Source organism: Mobula birostris, chromosome 19, assembly GCF_030028105.1.
Source record: "Mobula birostris isolate sMobBir1 chromosome 19, sMobBir1.hap1, whole genome shotgun sequence".
NCBI classification, from domain to species: domain Eukaryota; kingdom Metazoa; phylum Chordata; class Chondrichthyes; order Myliobatiformes; family Myliobatidae; genus Mobula; species Mobula birostris.
Genome location: NC_092388.1, coordinates 41,541,515 through 41,561,025, shown reverse-complemented (window position 1 = coordinate 41,561,025; position 19,511 = coordinate 41,541,515). Strand labels below are relative to the sequence as shown.

General features: G+C 43.3%; 1 protein-coding gene across 6 annotated transcripts in view; it reads left to right on the top strand.

The window, feature by feature from the left end:
• The window catches only part of LOC140212548 (collagen alpha-6(VI) chain-like), a 156,572-nt gene that overhangs the window by 112,646 nt on the left and 24,415 nt on the right, over nucleotides 1-19,511 (top strand). For 4 of the 6 annotated variants that reach the window (XM_072283503.1, XM_072283500.1, XM_072283501.1 and 1 more), the window contains exons 29-34: nucleotides 765-827; nucleotides 3,941-3,976; nucleotides 4,076-4,112; nucleotides 5,969-5,983; nucleotides 6,080-6,573; nucleotides 18,819-18,900. In XM_072283503.1, coding sequence (XP_072139604.1) covers nucleotides 765-827; nucleotides 3,941-3,976; nucleotides 4,076-4,112; nucleotides 5,969-5,983; nucleotides 6,080-6,573; nucleotides 18,819-18,900 — 727 coding nt within the window. Of the gene's footprint in view, nucleotides 1-764; nucleotides 828-3,940; nucleotides 3,977-4,075; nucleotides 4,113-5,968; nucleotides 5,984-6,079; nucleotides 6,574-16,790; nucleotides 16,975-18,818; nucleotides 18,901-19,511 lie in introns of those variants that run through there. The other 2 variants (XR_011889743.1, XM_072283504.1) reach the window with 2 other exon arrangements.

The following is a 19,511-nucleotide window of genomic DNA, read 5'->3' as shown; positions in this document are numbered from 1 at the left end:
ACCCAGCCATGATCAATACTCTTCAGAGATTGTCTGCCTGTCGTCAGTGGTCGCATAAACAGGCCTTCTGATATGCACCAGCTGCTCATATGACCATCCACCACCTGCTCCCACAGCTTCACATGACCCTTATCAGGGGGTCTAAGCAGGTACACCTTGCTCAAGGGTGACCTGTAGGCTAGTGGAGGAATGGAGTGCCTCACAGGCCCTTTGCTTGAGACGTATCTCCACCCCACCACCCAAATTAATGTGGACACTCTTTGGAAATTCCCAGTAAACTTTTATGATATATGAAATTTCACCAGGAAATGATTGTTTGCATACTTCATGCAAAAGCAAGCTTTGCACCATTAACTTTTTTAAACAGACACTCTGAGATCCAAACTTTAGGCTTAGTTATGTTAACTATGTTAATGTGATTTACAAACAAAAATTTGGATGACTATTTCACTAATATTTTGTAAAGCATGTGTACAGAAAGGATGTTTAAATTGTGTAAAAGTGCTCTTAAAAAGCAGATCTTGAGAAAGTATTGATGTATTTAATAAACTTCAATAGATGGGTTTGACAAACCAATCATTTCACTACAGTTTATGTCCGTTCTTGAAACATCTGTATGAATGACATTTCTGAAATACTGATGATTTTGATAATTCGGTGTATTAAATAGTTTCAGTCATAATTACTATTGAATTACAATAAATTTTAACTATCATTGTTATTTGTCAATAACATGAAATAATTAATGTTCTTTTAAAAATTAGGGTATTTCTGGCCCGGTTGGTGATCCTGGTGATGCAGGGATGATTGGGTTTCCAGGAGCAATGGTAAGCTGTGTTGCTGAAAGCAGGAAAAATGGGCAGAGTAGTCACTGAGCTGATTTTTTGTAAGTTGGTGATTGATCTTTACAGGAGCTGGTATTGTGGTAGCTTTATTTTGGGGTAATTTTGCTGCAGTCTAGATAGGACCTTCTTCAGGTTTGTCATTTGCCTATTACTATGGGTGCTGAAACCAGGGAACAGGGGACTTGGCCCACTTCATGCAGAAACTGGTGCAAGTTGTGCTGGAAAAAAAGTGACTGATGCTGCTTGAACTCGATAGACTGAGTGAATATATCTGTGCAATCCTTTGTAGTGTTAATGTTGAGGTGGACTTCTGACTTTGGATCCCACTCCAGCTGCTGGTTGACTGGATACGTTGCAGTTTAGTGAAGAACTTTCAGCCTGCCAAGGTTGCAAATAAATCCTCTTCACTTGATAATAGATATTTTTAATATCTATTATAACTTGCCATGACTTTGTCACCACTGTCTTGTCTTGCTTTGAAGTGACTACAATAGAACTGTTCAGTTACTTCGTCTGTGCCTGACATGATCCCATGTTTCTACAGGAGATACAGGTCTTGCTTCCACATGAACCTTCCTATTGAAATCTTTTATCTTCCCACAGGCATCCTTAAATATATAAGCATGTTTATCGGGGCATGCAGTGGAACACATCTTTTGCTTTGTAGTATGAAGATTTTTCCTCAATTCACTTTGAATTTCTCCTGTCGGTTTTGCCCTGTTCCACTTCACCACCACCATGAGTAGGATCTAACACTGGAGTACTGTCGCAGGAAAGCATCATCCATCATTAAGGACCTCAACCATCCAGGCCATGCCCTCTTCCCACTGTTGTATCAGGAAGTAGGTACAGGAGCCTCAGGGACCCACACCACCAGGATTAGTCTCTTGAATCAGAGGGGATAACTTCACTCAACTTCATTCGCCCCATCACTGAGCTGTTCCTGTAACCTATGGACTCACTTTCAAGGACTCTTCATCTCATGCTCTCGATATTTAAATAGTTATTTATTTATTGCTGTTATTTCTTTTTTCCTTCATTTTAGTATTTGCACAGCTTGTTGTCTTTTGCATATTAGTTATTTGTCCTGCTGTGTGCAATCTTTCTTCGGTCCTATTGTATTTCTTGTATTTAATGTGAATGCCCGCAAGAAGATGAATCTTATGGTTGTATATGGTGACAAATACATTTTCTTACTGAACTGATCTATCTTCTCAGGACATTTCAATGTAAACAATCTTTTGAAGTTTGTAATTTCAGTTGTAATTTCTGTGCAAAATGTAATTTCATTTTCAAGCACTACACCTTCTAATCACTCTTAGAAGGAAATTTCATCTCTTCTTCCTTGAGTTGCATGGATGGTTATATCCCAGGTCACTCTTTAGGGACCCGTTTGGTGTCAGTCTATACTGTGCATGAACAGAGCTTTCTACACTTCTGCATACTGTCTGTAAGTGGCATATTTTTCCAAAGTTGTGGCAACTTTCCTGTCAGGGATTTGACTGCCTGTTTGTGGCATGAAGCAGTAGGTAGAGGAGCGTGCTCCTGAGGACACTGGAGAAGCCTCACTCTGTGTTCTGGCACTCATCTTGGCTCCTGGTACTCTGTGAATCGAAACTGTGGGTCAGAATGGTTTGTTAAATCCTTGGTAAGCCCCTTGGGCAAGTTCCAAAGTGAGAGTACTATCAAAGGTTGTCTTAGGTGTAATGATCTTTATGGAAAGCTGGTCTTAAAGACCACAGACAATCTGATCCCAGAAGGCAGCTTGTGTGAACGGAACACAAACATAGGAGCTTGATGGTCTCCCAATGCAATGATGTAATTTGCAAGAGCTTTACCTTTCCTTCAGTCTTGACAATGAAACCTGAATTATTCTCTAATGAGGAACAGCTTGGGATAAAAATGCTTTGATAATGTTTCAGCAAGTTCTGTGTCAGCAGAAATCCTCCAATTTCTATTATACAACCAGGCTTTTGAGAAGTCCAAAATCTATGGGGCCAAAAATACAAGGAATATATTTGCCTTTTCTCTCAGTAATATTATTTTCACATAACTGTTGGTTAAAATGTTTTATTAGAATCAAAGTCTTCTCTTGATTCTGTGAATTGTGGTACCTGCCCAGTTGTTGACAGTTTTTTTTAATCAGCAGTTTTCTCCAAACAATGAACATTTAATTGTATTTATGAAACATTGCACATCACTCATAAGTTCCAAAGCAACCTACAGGTATTTTGCTTTGCCCAGTTTAGGTCATTTTTATTGCATTGCCACTGTTACCTTTGTTTTCGCAATGCAGAGGAGACAGGTGTATGTGCTGTTCATGTGGGTGCAGACAATCTTTATTTTCTCCTGCTGGCTGCACCTGCTGGTAATCCAACAGCATAGCAATGCAAGACAAATAACTCAAGGCATGATTCAACAAGAGAGCATGCTTTCCAGTGACTCCTACTGAGCGCTGAATAGTAGTTAATGATGGGACCAGAATGAACCCACTGTAATCCAATTTATGATCACTGGCCTTGTTATATATTAAAAAAACACTGTTAGGCCTACAGGCAAACAAAAAAAACTATATGGCGGTGAATGCAGACATAACCAGCAAAATTAATTTAGACGTGTAACTTATGGCCCAACGAGATGTACCACCCAGCAACCCACATAATTCACCCCATCCTAATCACAGGACAATTTACATGACCAATAAGCCTACTAACAGCTACGTCTTTGGACTGTGGGAGCACCCAGAGGAAACCCACGCTCGCGGGAAGGCTGTTTGCTACGGAGGATGCTGAAGTTGAACTCCTAACGCCACCACTCTGAGCTATAATAGCATTGTGCTAACTGCTTAATATCTTGAGCGGGGGGTGCGGTGGAGTGTTGGTAATCTTCAAATCAAATCAAATTCAACTTTAATTATCATTCAACCATGTGTAGATACAGGTGAATAAACAGCATTTCTCTGGGGCCAAGGTGAAAAACATACACAGCACGTTCAAAATAGTGAGCACACACACAGACATGCAAAAAAGAATATTATTTTAAGGAAAATGGGAAAATAGATCGACTATTAAAACTTTATCTTTCCTTTCCATCAGGGCCCCAAAGGATCCCCTGGTCGCAGACCACGAACGGTATGTCGCTGACTGTATGTAGATCGAAATAGAGTCTGATAGAGAAAAGTTTTATCCAGGGGCTGTTTAAAAACTTATACCTTTACAATTTCCTTGCAGTTATGTGAACTTGTAAAATATATACAAGACAAGTGTCGTAAGTGCAGCTTCTTCCTTTTTACTCATTTTTTAAAGCTGGAATCTCTTAGTAAGTGAGTGGGATTTTAGAAACATTAAGAAGTAAAACCAATTTTTGTTTAATATATGTTTCAATTTCTTTAAATTCAAGCAGTTTTTCCAATTATTATTTATAAATACAGATATTTATCTTAAGATGAAAAAAATTAAAATGACTTTCTAAATAAGTTGGTGGAATAATTAAAAGTACTTTCTCCTAGATTAAATCTAAAACAAATTTATGAAATATTAGTGATCTCTGCTGCCTTTAGAACATTGATTCTCATTCCCAGTCTTGATCTCTCTGGGTCCCCTGCACATATTGAGCTGATCTGATGCAAGTGGTTAATACAATCAGCTGATGTGGAAAGTTGAAAACAGCGTACTGATGCAGTGGTCTGGGCTTCATGCTGATATAAAAGACTTTTTGCTGATGTACCGTCTGAAATAATTCAGGAAGTGACAAAGGAAAATCCAAATGCTGATGCACAATTTCCTGTCTCCTCCACTAGGACCATTATCTACCTGCCTGTTAGCTGTGGTGCTTGGGCACTCAAAATAAGCCTCTAGCCTTGAGTATCCAGAACGGATAATATGTTCTTACCAGTGCTAGCTACCCTCCCATAAGTGACTATAGTAAAAGCAAAATGCATGGGGAAATATTTGCAGGTTTTCATGATATTTACAAAGAAGGAAACAGAGTTTACATTTCTGGTCAATGCCTTCTCAGTGGAACTGGTTCAAGTTAGAGATAAAACAAACAAATTGTTAACTTGCAGGAGGGATGGGGTGAACAAAAGAGAAAGCTTGTGAAGGCCAAGGACAGTCTGGAGGGCAGAAGAGAATGCTTGCTAAAAATGACGTTGCATGGAGGGAGCTGAAAGTTGGCTACTAAACAGCAAAGATTATGTCTGGAAAGAGATGAATGAAATCTCAAAATTGCTTGTAGAGAATAACAGAAAAAAAAGTGGTAAGTCATAAACACAAGAAAGTTTGCAGATGCTGGAATACAAAGCAACACACACAAAATACTGGAGGAACTCGATAGTTCAGGTAGCATCTATAGAAATGAATAGACAGTTGACATCTCAAGCCAAGACCCTTCTTCAGGACTGAAAAGGAAGGGGGAAGATGCTAGGATAAAAAGGTGGGGTGAGGGGAAGGACGCTAGCTGGAAGATGATAGGTGAAGCCAGCAGTATATGCTTGAAATATAAGACATATTTGGGCGGAATTGCTGATTATCTGAAATAGTGAAATTCGGTTTTGAGTTGGGAAGGCAGTAACATGTCCAGTCAGAAAATTTGGTGCTCGCTGTGTTGGAGCAGTGTAGGAAGCCTAGGACAGAGAGATTGGAGTGCCTGGAAACCTAGAGGCAGTACCCTACAGGATGACTGGAGGAGTGACACTAAGCAACTACCCAATCTGAATAGGTCTGTTTTACCCTTGAACATGTGTTTAACAAAAGGCACAGGCTATAGTGTTAAGCTGCAAAATGGCAGCCCTGAAAATAAAGTAGTGTTCTCTTAAGATCTGTCTATTCCCAACAAATATTAGCAGGCCATATTTTTGCAGGTCATGGTATATTATGAGAATAGTATCAAAAATGTGCCCGAAATGTGCTCTCATTTGGATTCCTAGCTAGTACCTACAATATCTTGATGATAGGCATTATAGACCAAACTTTGTTTCAAGAAAGTTTCCCTTATTCTATACTAATTAATGGATACCCAGAGCTTCGAAAAATGATGAGAAAAAATTCACACATAGCGGATTGAGTTAATAATAAAAGTCTGTTTCATTGTATTAATTTTCCTTCCTCTTTTTTTTCCTCTAGCCTGTTGTTCACAAAGTAGGTAACTCTTAAAAAAATTTTCAAAATAAATTTCCTCCACTTTTCTCGAATAAATGCCTTCTTTAAATGCAAAATCTTGTTGCTTTCTCTCAGGAAGTAGAGCATGTCCAGCTTATCCGACCGAGTTGGCCTTCGCTCTGGACACATCTGCAGATGTCACTCCTCCTGTGTTTGAAAGGATGAAGAAAATTGTAATTAATTTGCTGAATGACATCACTATCACTGAAAGTAACTGTCCAACAGGGGCCCGTGTGGCTGTCCTTACGTACCATAATGAAGCAGAGCCTTACATTCGATTTTCAGATTTTAGGAAAAAGCAGTTACTTCTGAAAAAAATAGAAGCTCTAGCTCATGAGCGATCAAGAAACAGACGAAATATCACCAGCAGTATACAGCACGTTGTCAGAAATACCTTTAAGCGAGTTCGTGACGGTATGCTTGTGAGGAAAATAGCAGTTTTTCTCACAAATGGAGGATCCCAAGACACTGGAGCTTTGGAAATGACTGTCAGAGAATTAACTGCTTCACAAATCATTCCTGTCATCATCTCCTTTAAAAACGTCCCTAATCTAGAACAAGTTTTTAAGGTGAGAGTTAATTCTATACATTATTTTCAATTTTCGTTCTCTGTAGAGCATAACGTTAACTGCAATTACAAGCAGCATGATGTGAATAATTTTAAATGCCATGATTTGTTTCAGAAAGCTTCTGACATGCTGAGGATTAATTGAGACTGAGGGAAGATTGATATTAGTACATGACTCTGATGCATATTTGTCCACATTGGAGGTTGCATTTATGGAAAAGTACATTTTTACTCTTTTTAACATTATGTAGTGTAAGAACTTTTGCATTATTAAGTAAACCACTGTGATATGAAAGGTATATCACCACAATGGATTCGCAATTGTGTTTGCTGGGGAATTATCAAAAAAACTCTAAGTACAATGAAATCCAGAATCTGCTGAGAGCCAGATCAGAGGCATTCAAGTCTGGAGATCAAGAATGCTACAAGAAGTGCAAGTATGATCTCCGGAAAGCCATCTCGTGGGCAAAGTTGAGATTCTGGACTGGGATCAATAAGGGATGTTCGAGAGTTGTGGCAGGAATTGAATGCCAAAGTTAAATCTTGTGACATAGGGGACAGTGGGGCTTTGCTTCCAGATGAGCTCAATGCCTTCTGTGCTTGCTTTGATCACCAAAAATAGGAACTGTTGTTCACCCCCATGTCTCCTGATGATGCTTTGGTCTCAGTATCTGAAGATGATGCGTGGGCTGCATTCAAGAGTGAATCCAAGGAAACCATTCAGTCCAAACGGAGTACCTGGCCAAATACTGAAGACCTGCGCTGACCAACTGGCTGGTGTATTTACAAATATCTTCAGCCTCTCACTCCAGCAATGTGTGGTACCCAGCTGCTTCAAGCAGACTTCATTTGTATCATTGCCCAAGAAGAGCAAGGTAACCTGTCCAAATGACTATCGCCCAGTGGCACTTACATCAATAGTGATGAAGTGTTTTGAGGAGTTGGTGTTGAAGCATATCAGATCCTGCCTGAGTGTTGACTTGGATCTGCTTCAATTGGCCTGCTGAAACATTGGGTCTACAGCAGGTACTTTCTCATACTGCAGGCTCTTCACTCAACTCTGCGACATCTGGATGGCAAAGATACATGCATCAGGATGCTCTTTATCGATTACAACAGGGCATTTATCACTATCATCCTCCCATCAGCACAGGAGCACCACAGGGATGTGTGCTTAGCCCACTGCCCTACTTGCTTTACACTTATGACTGTGTGGCTAAGTACAGCCCCAACACTATACATCAGATTGCTGATGACACCACTGTTGTGGGCTGTATCAAAGGGGGTGATAAATCAGCATAGAGGAGGGAGATTGAAAACTTCGCTGAGTGGTGTAATAACAATGTCAATAAGACCAAGGAACTGATAGTAGACCTCAGGAGAGGGAAACCAGAGATCCATGAGCCAGTATCATTGAAGGATCAGAGGTGGAGAGGGTCAGTAACTTCAAATTCCTGAGTGTCACTATCTCAGAGGACCCGTCCTGGACCCATCATGTAAATATTTTTTGCAAAGAAAGCATGACAGTACCTCTACTTCCTTAGGAGTCTGCGGAGAAAACCTTGGCAAACTTCTATAGGGGTGTGGTGGAAATTGTACTTTCTGGCTGCATTACGGCCTGGTACGGGAACACCAATGCCTTTAAGTGGAAAATCCTACGAAAGGTAGTGGATTTAGCCCAGTATATCACGGGTAAAACTCCCCCAATCTTTCAGCAAGTCTACACGAAACGTTGCCGTAGAAAAGCAGCATCCATCATCAAAGATGCTCACCACCCAGGCCATGCTCTTTACTTGCTGCTGTCATCAGGTAGAAGGTACAAGAGCCTTAAGACTCACACCACCAGGTTCAAAAACAGTTACTACCCTTCACCCATCGGGCTCTTAAATGTGAGTGCAGAACTGCACTCATTCTACTTATGGTGTCTGCACAACCGATGGTCTCACTTCAAGGACTCTTTTATTTTGCTATGTGATGCATATTATTGATTACTATTTATTTATATCTGTATTTGCATAGTTTGTTGTCTATTGATCCTGTTTATAGTTACTGATCTATAGATTTGCTAAGTATGCTCGCAGAAAAGGAATCTCAGGGTTGTATGTGGTGACATGTATGTACTCTGATAATATATTCTTCTTTGAACTTGGGTCTTTTGAACTTTGAAGGGGAGGCTTAGCGAGGGAGTAGAGGCCTCTCTGAACAGTGATGTGTTCTCCCACATGTAAGATACGGTAACCAATAACATCAGCTGACCAACATAATTGGTTGAAGTATATCAAGTGAAGAGTGGAGGTAAATGTTGGATGGCATAAAATCTAACCAGCCCTTAGTGCCCTCAGGGCACTTACTTCATCAATGGGGAACACCCCCAGAAAAACCGAGTTAGGAGATGTGTAGAACACATAAAGTACCTGTATGAATTGCAGGCAATATTAGAAACTTGCAGAACATCCCTCACACATAGCAAATATGGTAATAAATTGGTGACAATTCATTTCCATTTTACTATTAGATTTGTATAGAGTAAATCCAGTGGGATATTGGAGATAGTGCTCTATTTGTGTTTGAAAATGGAAAAAGGATGGAATAGCTCAGGCACACACTAAAACAAATTTTAGATATCTAATACTTTTGCCTTTTTCACTCCAGTGGAGTTCCTCTACGGAAATGCAAATTGCTGTTGATATATGGAAGCTCATATTCTTGGTCAGGACTCAACTACTTGTCTGGAACTTGGAAAGAAGTGGTCTCTTCTTGTTGTTTATTAAAGAAAGTTATGGAGCATGAGATCTTGTGGAATGCCTTCTGATCTATTCCAACTAAACTGATGTGCTCTTCCAGGATGATACTGGCTATATTAAGAATATTGTTAATTGTATTAACCACCCTGAATTTGAAATGTGAACAATATGTGTGTTAGTAGATTAAGGTTGGTTTAACATTCCAGTTCAAACAGTCTCGAACCTTTCTTCCAGTTCACCACTGTATATAAAAGCCGGTACAGAAATTAGTGAAAGACTGAAGCCTCATTCATCAGGTTGTTGCCTTATATGTGAAATAGGAGAACTGATGGAATGCTGATGTTTGTAGAAACATCATGTATTAAGGAAATAAGAGCTGCTGTTTGTTCCAGTAGACTTTGTCTGTTTGAGGTAATCCAGCAATCAGGTTCTGCCAATGAAGTTGTTGCATCAATCAGTACCAAACAGTATAATAACAGTTACAAAAGCCCAGACCTATTCAGTGTCCAGCATTTGTTGCCTTACTAATGTTACCTGTCCTTGTAAAGGATCACAACCTTGACTCAGGGTTTGGAGGCTTGTGTGCCTCAATGACCCGGAGAGCTATGTTGGCTGGAGTCAGGGCTATGTGCTCTGGTCCTTGTCAAACAGGTCAAAGGGTAGAGGCCAGAATAAGAGTGGTCCACTGGTCCTCCAGGTTCAGGGGTTCAGCTCAGGCTAACAACCCTGACTGGTCGATCAAAACTGTTATGGAAACAGCAACGAAAAATCCTTCTAGATCTGAGTGCAGTGGTATTCCTGAGTCTCCACCCGGAACTTGCTTAACTGTCAGTAGTGAAAACCACGCCACTGACATGATCAAAAAAGCGAACACTGCCAGAGATGGAAGACCGTCATTACTGCCCTAAACAGCAGCAGCGTAACAGGGAGTAAGTAAAGTTACCTGTAAAGCTCATGTGTTCTGAAGCACATTAACAGCAGAGATCTGGCACCAAAATAAAATTTGGTTGTTTTGTTTTTCTCATGCTTTATAGCCCCTGAACCCCGAAATCATTTAACTACTTTATCAAACAAAAATGACTTTGGCTGACTTGTGCTGAATAATCCACCTTAGTACCCCCAAGCTCTTCTAGTATGACTTGCATATAGACACAGGGTTTCCTTTATATAATTAAAGAAACTGATCTTGCATCAGAAGGAAATATTAACTTTAGCTCTATAGCCATGGCCATCACTCTGCTCATAAAATACCAGAACTCCATTAACAGCACCTCAGTATAAATAGTTCAGTTTTAACAAGTCAGTTGTGCTTTAGTGTATCACTAGTTTCACAGCACAGTCTCCTATCATTCTAAGTGTAATTCTAATTTTAATTCTGTGATTTGGACTTGGTCTTAATATCTTTATGTCCCAATATAATTTCCCATGCTTAGAAAACTCAGTCAGTGTCAGCTATTCAACAGCGACACTTGAGTTCACCCAGACACAGCATGATATTCCCTTCAAGCAACATACATCAAAGTTGCTGGCGAACGCAGCCCACCAGGCAGCATCTCTAGGAAGAGGTACGGTCGACGTTTTGTGCCAAGACCCTTCGTCAGGACTAACTGAAGGAAGAGCTAGTAAGAGATTTGAAAGTGGGAGGGGGAGATCCGAAATGATAGGAGAAGACAGTCTTCTCCTATCATAAACAACAGGAATTCTGCAGATGCTGGAAATTCAAGCAACACACATCAAAGTTGCTGGTGAACGCAGCAGGCCAGGCAGCATCTCTAGGAAGAGGTACAGTCGACGTTTCAGGCCGAGACCCTTCGTCAGGACTAACTGAAGGAAGAGTGAGTAAGGGATTTGAAAGTTGGAGGGGGAGAGGGAGATCCAAAATGATAGGAGAACACAGGAGGGGGAGGGATGGAGCCAAGAGCTGGACAGGTGATTGGCAAAAGGGATACGTGAGGATCATGGGACAGGAGGTCCGGGAAGAAAGATGGGGGGGAGGGGACCCAGAGGATGAGCAAGAGGTATATTCAGAGGGACAGAGGGAGAAAAAGGAGAGTGAGAGAAAGAATGTGTGCATAAAAATAAGTAACAGATGGGGTATGAGGGGGAGGTGGGGCCTAGCGGAAGTTAGAGAAGTCGATGTTCATGCCATCAGGTTGGAGGCCACCCAGACGGAATATAAGGTGTTGTTCCTCCAACCTGAGTGTGGCTTCATCTTTACAGTAGAGGAGGCCGTGGATAGACATGTCAGAATGGGAATGGGATGTGGAATTAAAATGTGTGGCCACTGGGAGATCCTGCTTTCTCTGGCGGACAGAGCGTAGATGTTCAGCAAAGCGGTCTCTCAGTCTGCGTCGGGTCTCGCCAATATATAAAAGGCCACGTCGGGAGCACCGGACGCAGTATATCACCCCCGTCGACTCACAGGTGAAGTGTTGCCTCACCTGGAAGGACTGTTTGGGGCCCTGAATGGTGGTAAGGGAGGAAGTGTAAGGGCATGTGTAGCACTTGTTCTGCTTACACGGATAAGTGCCAGGAGGGAGATCAGTGGGGAGGGATGGGGGGGACGAATGGACAAGGGAGTTGTGTAGGGAGCGATCCCTGCGGAATGCAGAGAGAAGGGGGGAGGGAAAGATGTGCTTAGTGGTGGGATCCCGTTGGAGGTGGCGGAAGTTACGGAGAATAATATGTTGGACCCGGAGGCTGGTGGGGTGGTAGGTGAGGACCAGGGGAACCCTATTCCTAGTGGGGTGGCCGGAGGATGGAGTGAGAGCAGATGCACGTGAAATGGGGGAGATGCGTTTAAGAGCAGAGTTGATAGTGGAGGAAGGGAAGCCCCTTTCTTTAAAAAATGAAGACATCTCCCTCGTCCTAGAATGAAAAGCCTCATCCTGAGAGCAGATGCGGCAGAGACGGAGAAATTGCGAGAAGGGGATGGCGTTTTTGCAAGAGACAGGGTGAGAAGAGGAATAGTCCAGATAGCTGTGAGAGTCAGTAGGTTTATAGTAGACATCAGTGGATAAGCTGTCTCCAGAGACAGAGACAGAAAGATCTAGAAAGGGGAGGGAGGTGTCGGAAATGGACCAGGTAAACTTGAGGGCAGGGTGAAAGTTGGAGGCAAAGTTAATAAAGTCAACGAGTTCTGCATGTGTGCAGGAAGCAGCGCCAATGCAGTCGTCGATGTAGCGAAGGAAAAGTGGGGGACAGATACCAGAATAGGCACAGAACATAGATTGTTCCACAAACCCAACAAAAAGGCAGGCATAGCTAGGACCCATACGGGTGCCCATAGCTACACCTTTAGTTTGGAGGAAGTGGGAGGAGCCAAAGGAGAAATTATTAAGAGTAAGGACTAATTCCGCTAGACGGAGCAGAGTGGTGGTAGAGGGGAACTGATTAGGTCTGGAATCCAAAAAGAAGCGTGGAGCTTTGAGACCTTCCTGATGGGGGATGGTAGTATATAAGGACTGGACATCCATGGTGAAAATAAAGCGGTGAGGGCCAGGGAACTTAAAATCATCGAAAAGTTTAAGAGCGTGAGAAGTGTCACGAACATAGGTCGGAAGGGATTGAACGAGGGGTGATAAAACAGTGTCAAGGTATGCAGAAATGAGTTCGGTGGGGCAGGAGCAAGCTGAGACAATAGGTCGGCCAGGACAGGCAGGTTTGTGGATCTTGGGTAGGGGGTAGAAACGGGAAGTGCGGGGTGTGGGAACTATAAGGTTGGTAGCAGTGGATGGGAGATCCCCTGAGCGGATAAAGTCGGTGATGGTGTGGGAGGCAATGGCCTGGTGCTCCTTAGTGGGGTCACGATCGAGGGGTAAATAAGAGGAGGTATCCACGAGTTGTCGCTGTGCCTCGGCAAGGTAGAGGTCAGTATGCCAGACTACAACAGCACCCCCCTTATCGGCGGGTTTAATAATAAGGTTAGGATTAGTGCGGAGGGAGTGGAGAGCAGAGCGTTCCGAAGGAATGAGGTTGGAATGGGGACAAGGTGCGGTGAAGTCGAGACGGTTGATGTCCCGTCGGCAATTAGCGATAAAGAGATCCAGAGCAGGCAGAAGACCAGAGCGGGGTGTCCATGAAGAAGAGGAGGGTTGAAGACGGGAGAAGGGGTCATCGGTGGGGGTGGAAGGGTCCTTGCCGAAGAAGTAGGCTCGGAGACGGAGATGGCGGAAGAAAAGTTCCACATCGTGGCGAACACGGAACTTGCTGAGGTGTGGGCGAAGGGGAACAAAGGTGAGGCCCTTACTGAGGACAGAGTGTTCTGCCTCCGACAGTTGAAGGTCGGAGGGGATGGTAAAGACCCGGCACGGATGAAAGCTGGGATCAGAGCGGGGAGGTGGGAGGCTGGGGGTGTCAATGGAGAGGGGAGGGTTGGGGTGAGAGGAAGATGGAGCCTCCGAGGGCCCAGGAGCTGACGATGGGATCTGAAGGAGACGGGGCTGCGGAGTGGTGGTGGGGGAAGGGGAGACGGGAGTCACAACAGCAGCACTTGAAGACCCGGCTTGGAGTTCAAGGCTGGAGTCGCAGTTGGTGGTTGCGCAATCGCTGTGAATGTCTCCATGGTCGTTGCTGGAGTCCGGGTTTTGAATATGCCCTGAGGTGTTGGAGCCGCCGAGATCAGTGGCAGCGGCCGCAATCTGAAGTTCATGCCTGCTAGTTACAGGGCCAGCAGGCTCTGGAGTCCGTAGATGTAGGATCTTGCGATCTTTGCCTAACATGACAAAGTCAAAAAAACGGCGATTGCAGGCGTGAATCCGACGGAGGATGAAATAACGGGTAGGACCATTACAGACGGCGAAGAAAGTGTCTCGAAGGTGTGGAAGGGTCTGGGATAGGGACACCAAGTACCTCCTCATGGCGGAGAGAGTCGCCTTCAGAGCTTGACGGGAGAAGCGGCGAGAGGCAGAGTCAATGAAATGTGAGTACCTGGGATCCTCAGAAGGTCCAAATTGAGAGGCTTGGAAACGAATCCTAAAGCCAACTGGAGTAAGTTGGCGACGGAGGCACGTTCCAAGAAAGGACATATGGCTGTGATAGCGAGTCTGAGTCAAAGTGTGGTCGAAAAGTTGAAGAGCCGAAGAAATTACAGATGGGGAGCAGTGAGAGATGGTTTCACTGAACTCCCGTCGAAGAGAGGATCTAAACTTCTTCAGTGTAGGCATCACTGGAAGAGGCTTCGCAGTAGTGAATTTAAACACAAACAACAGGAATTCTGCAGATGCTGGAAATTCAAGCAACACACATCAAAGTTGCTGGTGAACGCAGCAGGCCAGGCAGCATCTCTAGGAAGAGGTACAGTCGACATTTCAGGCCGAGACCCTTCATCAGGACTAACTGAAGGAAGAGTGAGTAAGGGATTTGAAAGTTGGAGGGGGAGGGGGAGATCCAAAATGATAGGAGAAGATGGGGGGGGGGGGTGGGGGGATGGAGCCAAGAGCTGGACAGGTGATTGGCAAAAGGGGTATGAGAGGATCATGGGACAGGAGGTCTGGGAAGAAAGACAAGGAGGGAGGGGGGGGGACCCAGAGGATGGGCAAGAGGTATATTCAGAGGGACAGAGGGAGAAAAAGGAGAGTGAGAGAAAGAATGTGTGCATAAAAATAAGTAACAGATGGGGTACGAGGGGGAGGTGGGGCCTAGCGGAAGTTAGAGAAGTCGATGTTCATGCCATCAGGTTGGAGGCTACCCAGACGGAATATAAGGTGTTGTTCCTCCAACCTGAGTGTGGCTTCATCTTTACAGTGGAGGAGGCCGTGGACAGATATGTCAGAATGGGAATGGGATGTGAATTAAAATGTGTGGCCACTGGGAGATCCTGCTTTCTCTGGCGGACAGAGCGTAGATGTTCAGCAAAGCGGTCTCCCAGTCTGCGTCGGGTCTCGCCAATATATAAAAGGCCACATCGGGAGCACCGGACGCAGTATATCACCCCCGTCGACTCACAGGTGAAGTGTTGCCTCACCTGGAAGGACTGTTTGGGGCCCTGAATGGTGGTAAGGGAGGAAGTGTAAGGGCATGTGTAGCACTTGTTCTGCTTACACGGATAAGTGCCAGGAGGGAGATCAGTGGGGAGGGATGGGGGGGACGAATGGACAAGGGAGTTGTGTAGGGAGCGATCCCTGCGGAATGCAGAGAGAAGGGGGGAGGGAAAGATGTGCTTAGTGGTGGGATCCCGTTGGAGGTGGCGGAAGTTACGGAGAATAATATGTTGGACCCGGAGGCTGGTGGAGTGGTAGGTGAGGACCAGGGGAACCCTATTCCTAGTGGGGTGGCCGGAGGATGGAGTGAGAGCAGATGTACGTGAAATGGGGGAGATGCGTTTAAGAGCAGAGTTGATAGTGGAGGAAGGGAAGCCCCTTTCTTTAAAAAATGAAGACATCTCCCTCGTCCTAGAATGAAAAGCCTCATCCTGAGAGCAGATGCGGCAGAGACGGAGGAATTGCGAGAAGGGGATGGCGTTTCTCCTATCATTTTGGATCTCCCCCTCCCCCTCCCACTTTCAACTCTCTTACTAACTCTTCCTTCAGTTAGTCCTAACGAAGGGTCTCGGCCTGAAATGTCGACTGTACCTCTTCCTAGAGATGCTGCCTGGCCTGCTGCGTTCACCAGCAACTTTGATGTGTGCTGCTTGAATTTCCAGCATCTGCAAAAGTCCTGTTGTTTGCGTGATAGTCCCTTGGCTGCTTCTCTTTCAGATGACAAGATTTTGCTTAATCTGTGTCAGCAGCAGCAAACCAGCTGGGGGCAGTGTGGCTGCATAGCCTGACTCCAGCCAAAGGAAGGGAACAATGTAATTAAACTGCCTGACAAGACCATGGCTAGAGTTGGGGATAGGGCAAAGGCATATACAAGAACACAGGAGCAGGAATACGTCACTAGGCTTCTGAAGCCTGCTCTGTCATGCACAAAGACCATGGCTGAACTATGCTGGGCTGGACTCTTCTTCTGTGCCAATAATCCTCACTTTCTTGATCTTTCAAATATTTATCTATCGCCACATTAAAGGTATCTAACAAACTGGCCCCTACCACGCTCTGGTGGAGAACATCTCAGAGATTCACGAGCCTTTGAGAAAAGAAATTCCCGCACATATCAGTTTTAAATAACTGAAACATAGTCTGTAACAGGAACAGACCCTTCAGCCTAGTGTCTGTGATAACCATAATGCCAAATTAAACTAAAACTATATGCCTGTGCATAAACCTTAGCCTTTGTTTTGTACCTATACTCCATTGTTCCTGACTCTCTCACGAGTTAAAACACTTCAATGTCAACCTGTCAAATCCCCTTAGGATCTGATGTGTTTGAATAGGGTCACCCTCATACTGCCAAAACTCCAAAGAATTGAGGAATATGGATCATGTGCAGACAAATGTGATTAGCTTACTTTGGCATCATGGTGAACACAGATATTGTGAGCCAATGGGCCTGTTCCTGTGTTGTACCAGTCTGCATTCTATTTCTAATACAGACCCAAACTATCTTGTTTCGTTTGATGGGACAACCCTTTCACCTCAGGAGTGGAATCCCTTCTGTTCTCCAAATTCACGTGGTGCAGGACTCTGCAGGAACAGGAACCCTGAAACGTTAGAAGAGCCACACATCTGCATTGCATTCTGTTCTTCTGCAAAGGAGAGTCGTGTATCACTGAGAAGGTGGGCTGACATTTCCAAAGTGTGTGCTGGTACAGTGTGCATCAGCAAAAATCCTTAAAAGTACCAGGATTTGCTAAGAGTGTAAAATTTGCCATGTGATCTTGGAATTCATAAGTAAAAGCAGTGTACCAAAGTAATGGGGCCATGACGAACCTGCAGAAAAGACAAGTTAGCTCAAAACATGTATATCGCATTGAGTTTTGGCATCAGGTTGTAGGAAGGACGTGAAGATCCCAAAGTGGGCGCAGGAGAGATTTACTGGAATGGTTCTAGGATGAGGAATTTCGATGATAATGCTGGTCTGAAGAAACTGGAATTACATTTCTTGAAGCAAATAAGGCTCATCAGAAATTTGATGGATTCTTATCATTAAATTTCTCAAAGATTGGGGCATGCAGATTTAAGGATTTGGGCAAAAAAGTACCGGGGGCTACTGAGGAAAAGCTACACCAAGTGCAGTTATAATCTGGAATTCTCTGCCTATAAGAGTTGTGGAAGGGAAAGTAGTTCGTTCAAGAGGAAATTGAATGGGTCCTTGAGGGGAAATGGCATGCAGGGGAAGGAGTAAGAGTGGGATATAGGAGCTGCTCGCCGGGATGGGCCTAATGACGTCCTCCTTTGCTGGAACTTCAGTGATCATAAAACAGAAGACATCTGTGACCTCCATTTTACAAAAGTGAACATCTGTATCTTCCGCCTTGCATAGAAGTCAATGGCAATTAAGGTTAACAATCATTGGCCGAATGATCCTGTTCCCATAATATGGTTGAGACTGTGACAACACGGCATGGCATGTTTCCATTAGGGCAGTCTTATTAAAGTGCTGATTGTTTCACGTGGGCCTGGTCCATGGAATATTTCTCAGAATATCCTTGGTGCATTTGTTGTCCTCTTGAGCATCCAGCAGATTACCTTTCATGGCATAGTCCCTCTAAATCATTCCCATCATGCTACACTGACAGGAATTGCTGCTGCTGCTGCAAAAGAAATCCCATACTTTGGAATCATTGACAGGGCATGGGAAGGAGAAAATGCATCTAGTAATCACTGAGGTCTAGATTGATACATGGGATCTTCAAAGATTCATATGAAACTTGTAGGGATCACCTGCCTCTCTTGCCTTACAAGAAAACTGGATTGCTTCTGAGCAAGGATTTGGCTCCTGATGGTGGTCCTGGCTACATAGCATCCACTCCAGGAGCACCAGACTCAAAAACACATTAGCTAAGCAATAAGGCGGGTCAACATCCACCCCTCCACAACCCCCACCACCACTACTTTATCATTTCCTGTAAGTCACCTTATGTACAAACTCTACTGTGCCTAAAGTCACCGTATGGATATACAATCAATCTATGTATATAAGCGATCTTATGTATTTATATTTATTGTGTTTTTTCAAAATACATTGTGTTTTTATCTAATTGTGTTAACCTTGCTGCTGCATCAGATTCAGAGTAACTATTATTTTGTTCTCCTTTACACATGTGTGAGAAATGACAATAAATAATCTAGAATACTGAATCACTCTCTGCTCCCTTTTTCGAGTAATTGCAAATTGGTTCCCAATTAAATTATTGCATCCGATGTTCACTTTTAATGAAGGTTACTGCTTTCTTGCTAAAGGAACCCTGCTTCTCTGTTCAAATAAGCAGAATAAGGCAACCTGGGATGGCATGAAAGGCAAATAGCCCTTCTTATTCAGCTGCCTCTACCTTGCCTGTATCAGCACAATTGAAATCAAGATTTGTAGTTTTGTTACTTAAGTGAAATAGGTTTTAACTAAACTTACATATTTGTTTCTTCACTTCTAAATTAACTTTCTTTACATGTTTATTTCCAAGGAAGCAGTAGTCGTATTGCCAAGGCAACAGCAAAGGTCCCAAGATCTTTTGCGCCAAGTCTATTTATGCACTTTGTGCTTTGGTATGATTTTAAATTTGTCAAAGCCTGGTCTGTAATGTGCTAAGATCTTCTTATTTCACACTTCTTTTTAAACACAAGAAAAATTCATTGTATCCTATTAGCCGTCTCATGTTTTGTCTTCATTTTGTGCTATAAATTCCTTAATCTACTTATATTTTTCTGTGTTACATAGCCTAACTATAGTATTACAGGCTTACATTATGTCTGCTGGCAGCTTAAACTTTGCATTCATTTAATTCTTCTTCCCAGGTTATCACACATTTTCCCTCCATAATGTAAAATTAAAGTATATATACCATTCATAATAAAATAATTTGCTCTATAACAGATGAAATAATATCTTTATATACCAATCCAGTAATAGTATTAAAAATCTTCCCTTTTTACTTGCATTTTAAAATGGCTTAATGTTAAACATTCATGCTTTTTATCAGCTGATCTGTCTTGACCCATCTCCATGTATGCATTCCTTCCCCCCAGTTTTACTTTGAAAACTTTAACTCCTCTACTCTTACCCCAGTTCCAATGAAGTGCTGTTGACAATATTCTCTCTAATTTGTAATGACGCGAATGCGCAAAAATCTTGTACTGTGCAATTTTTTTGCCCAGGT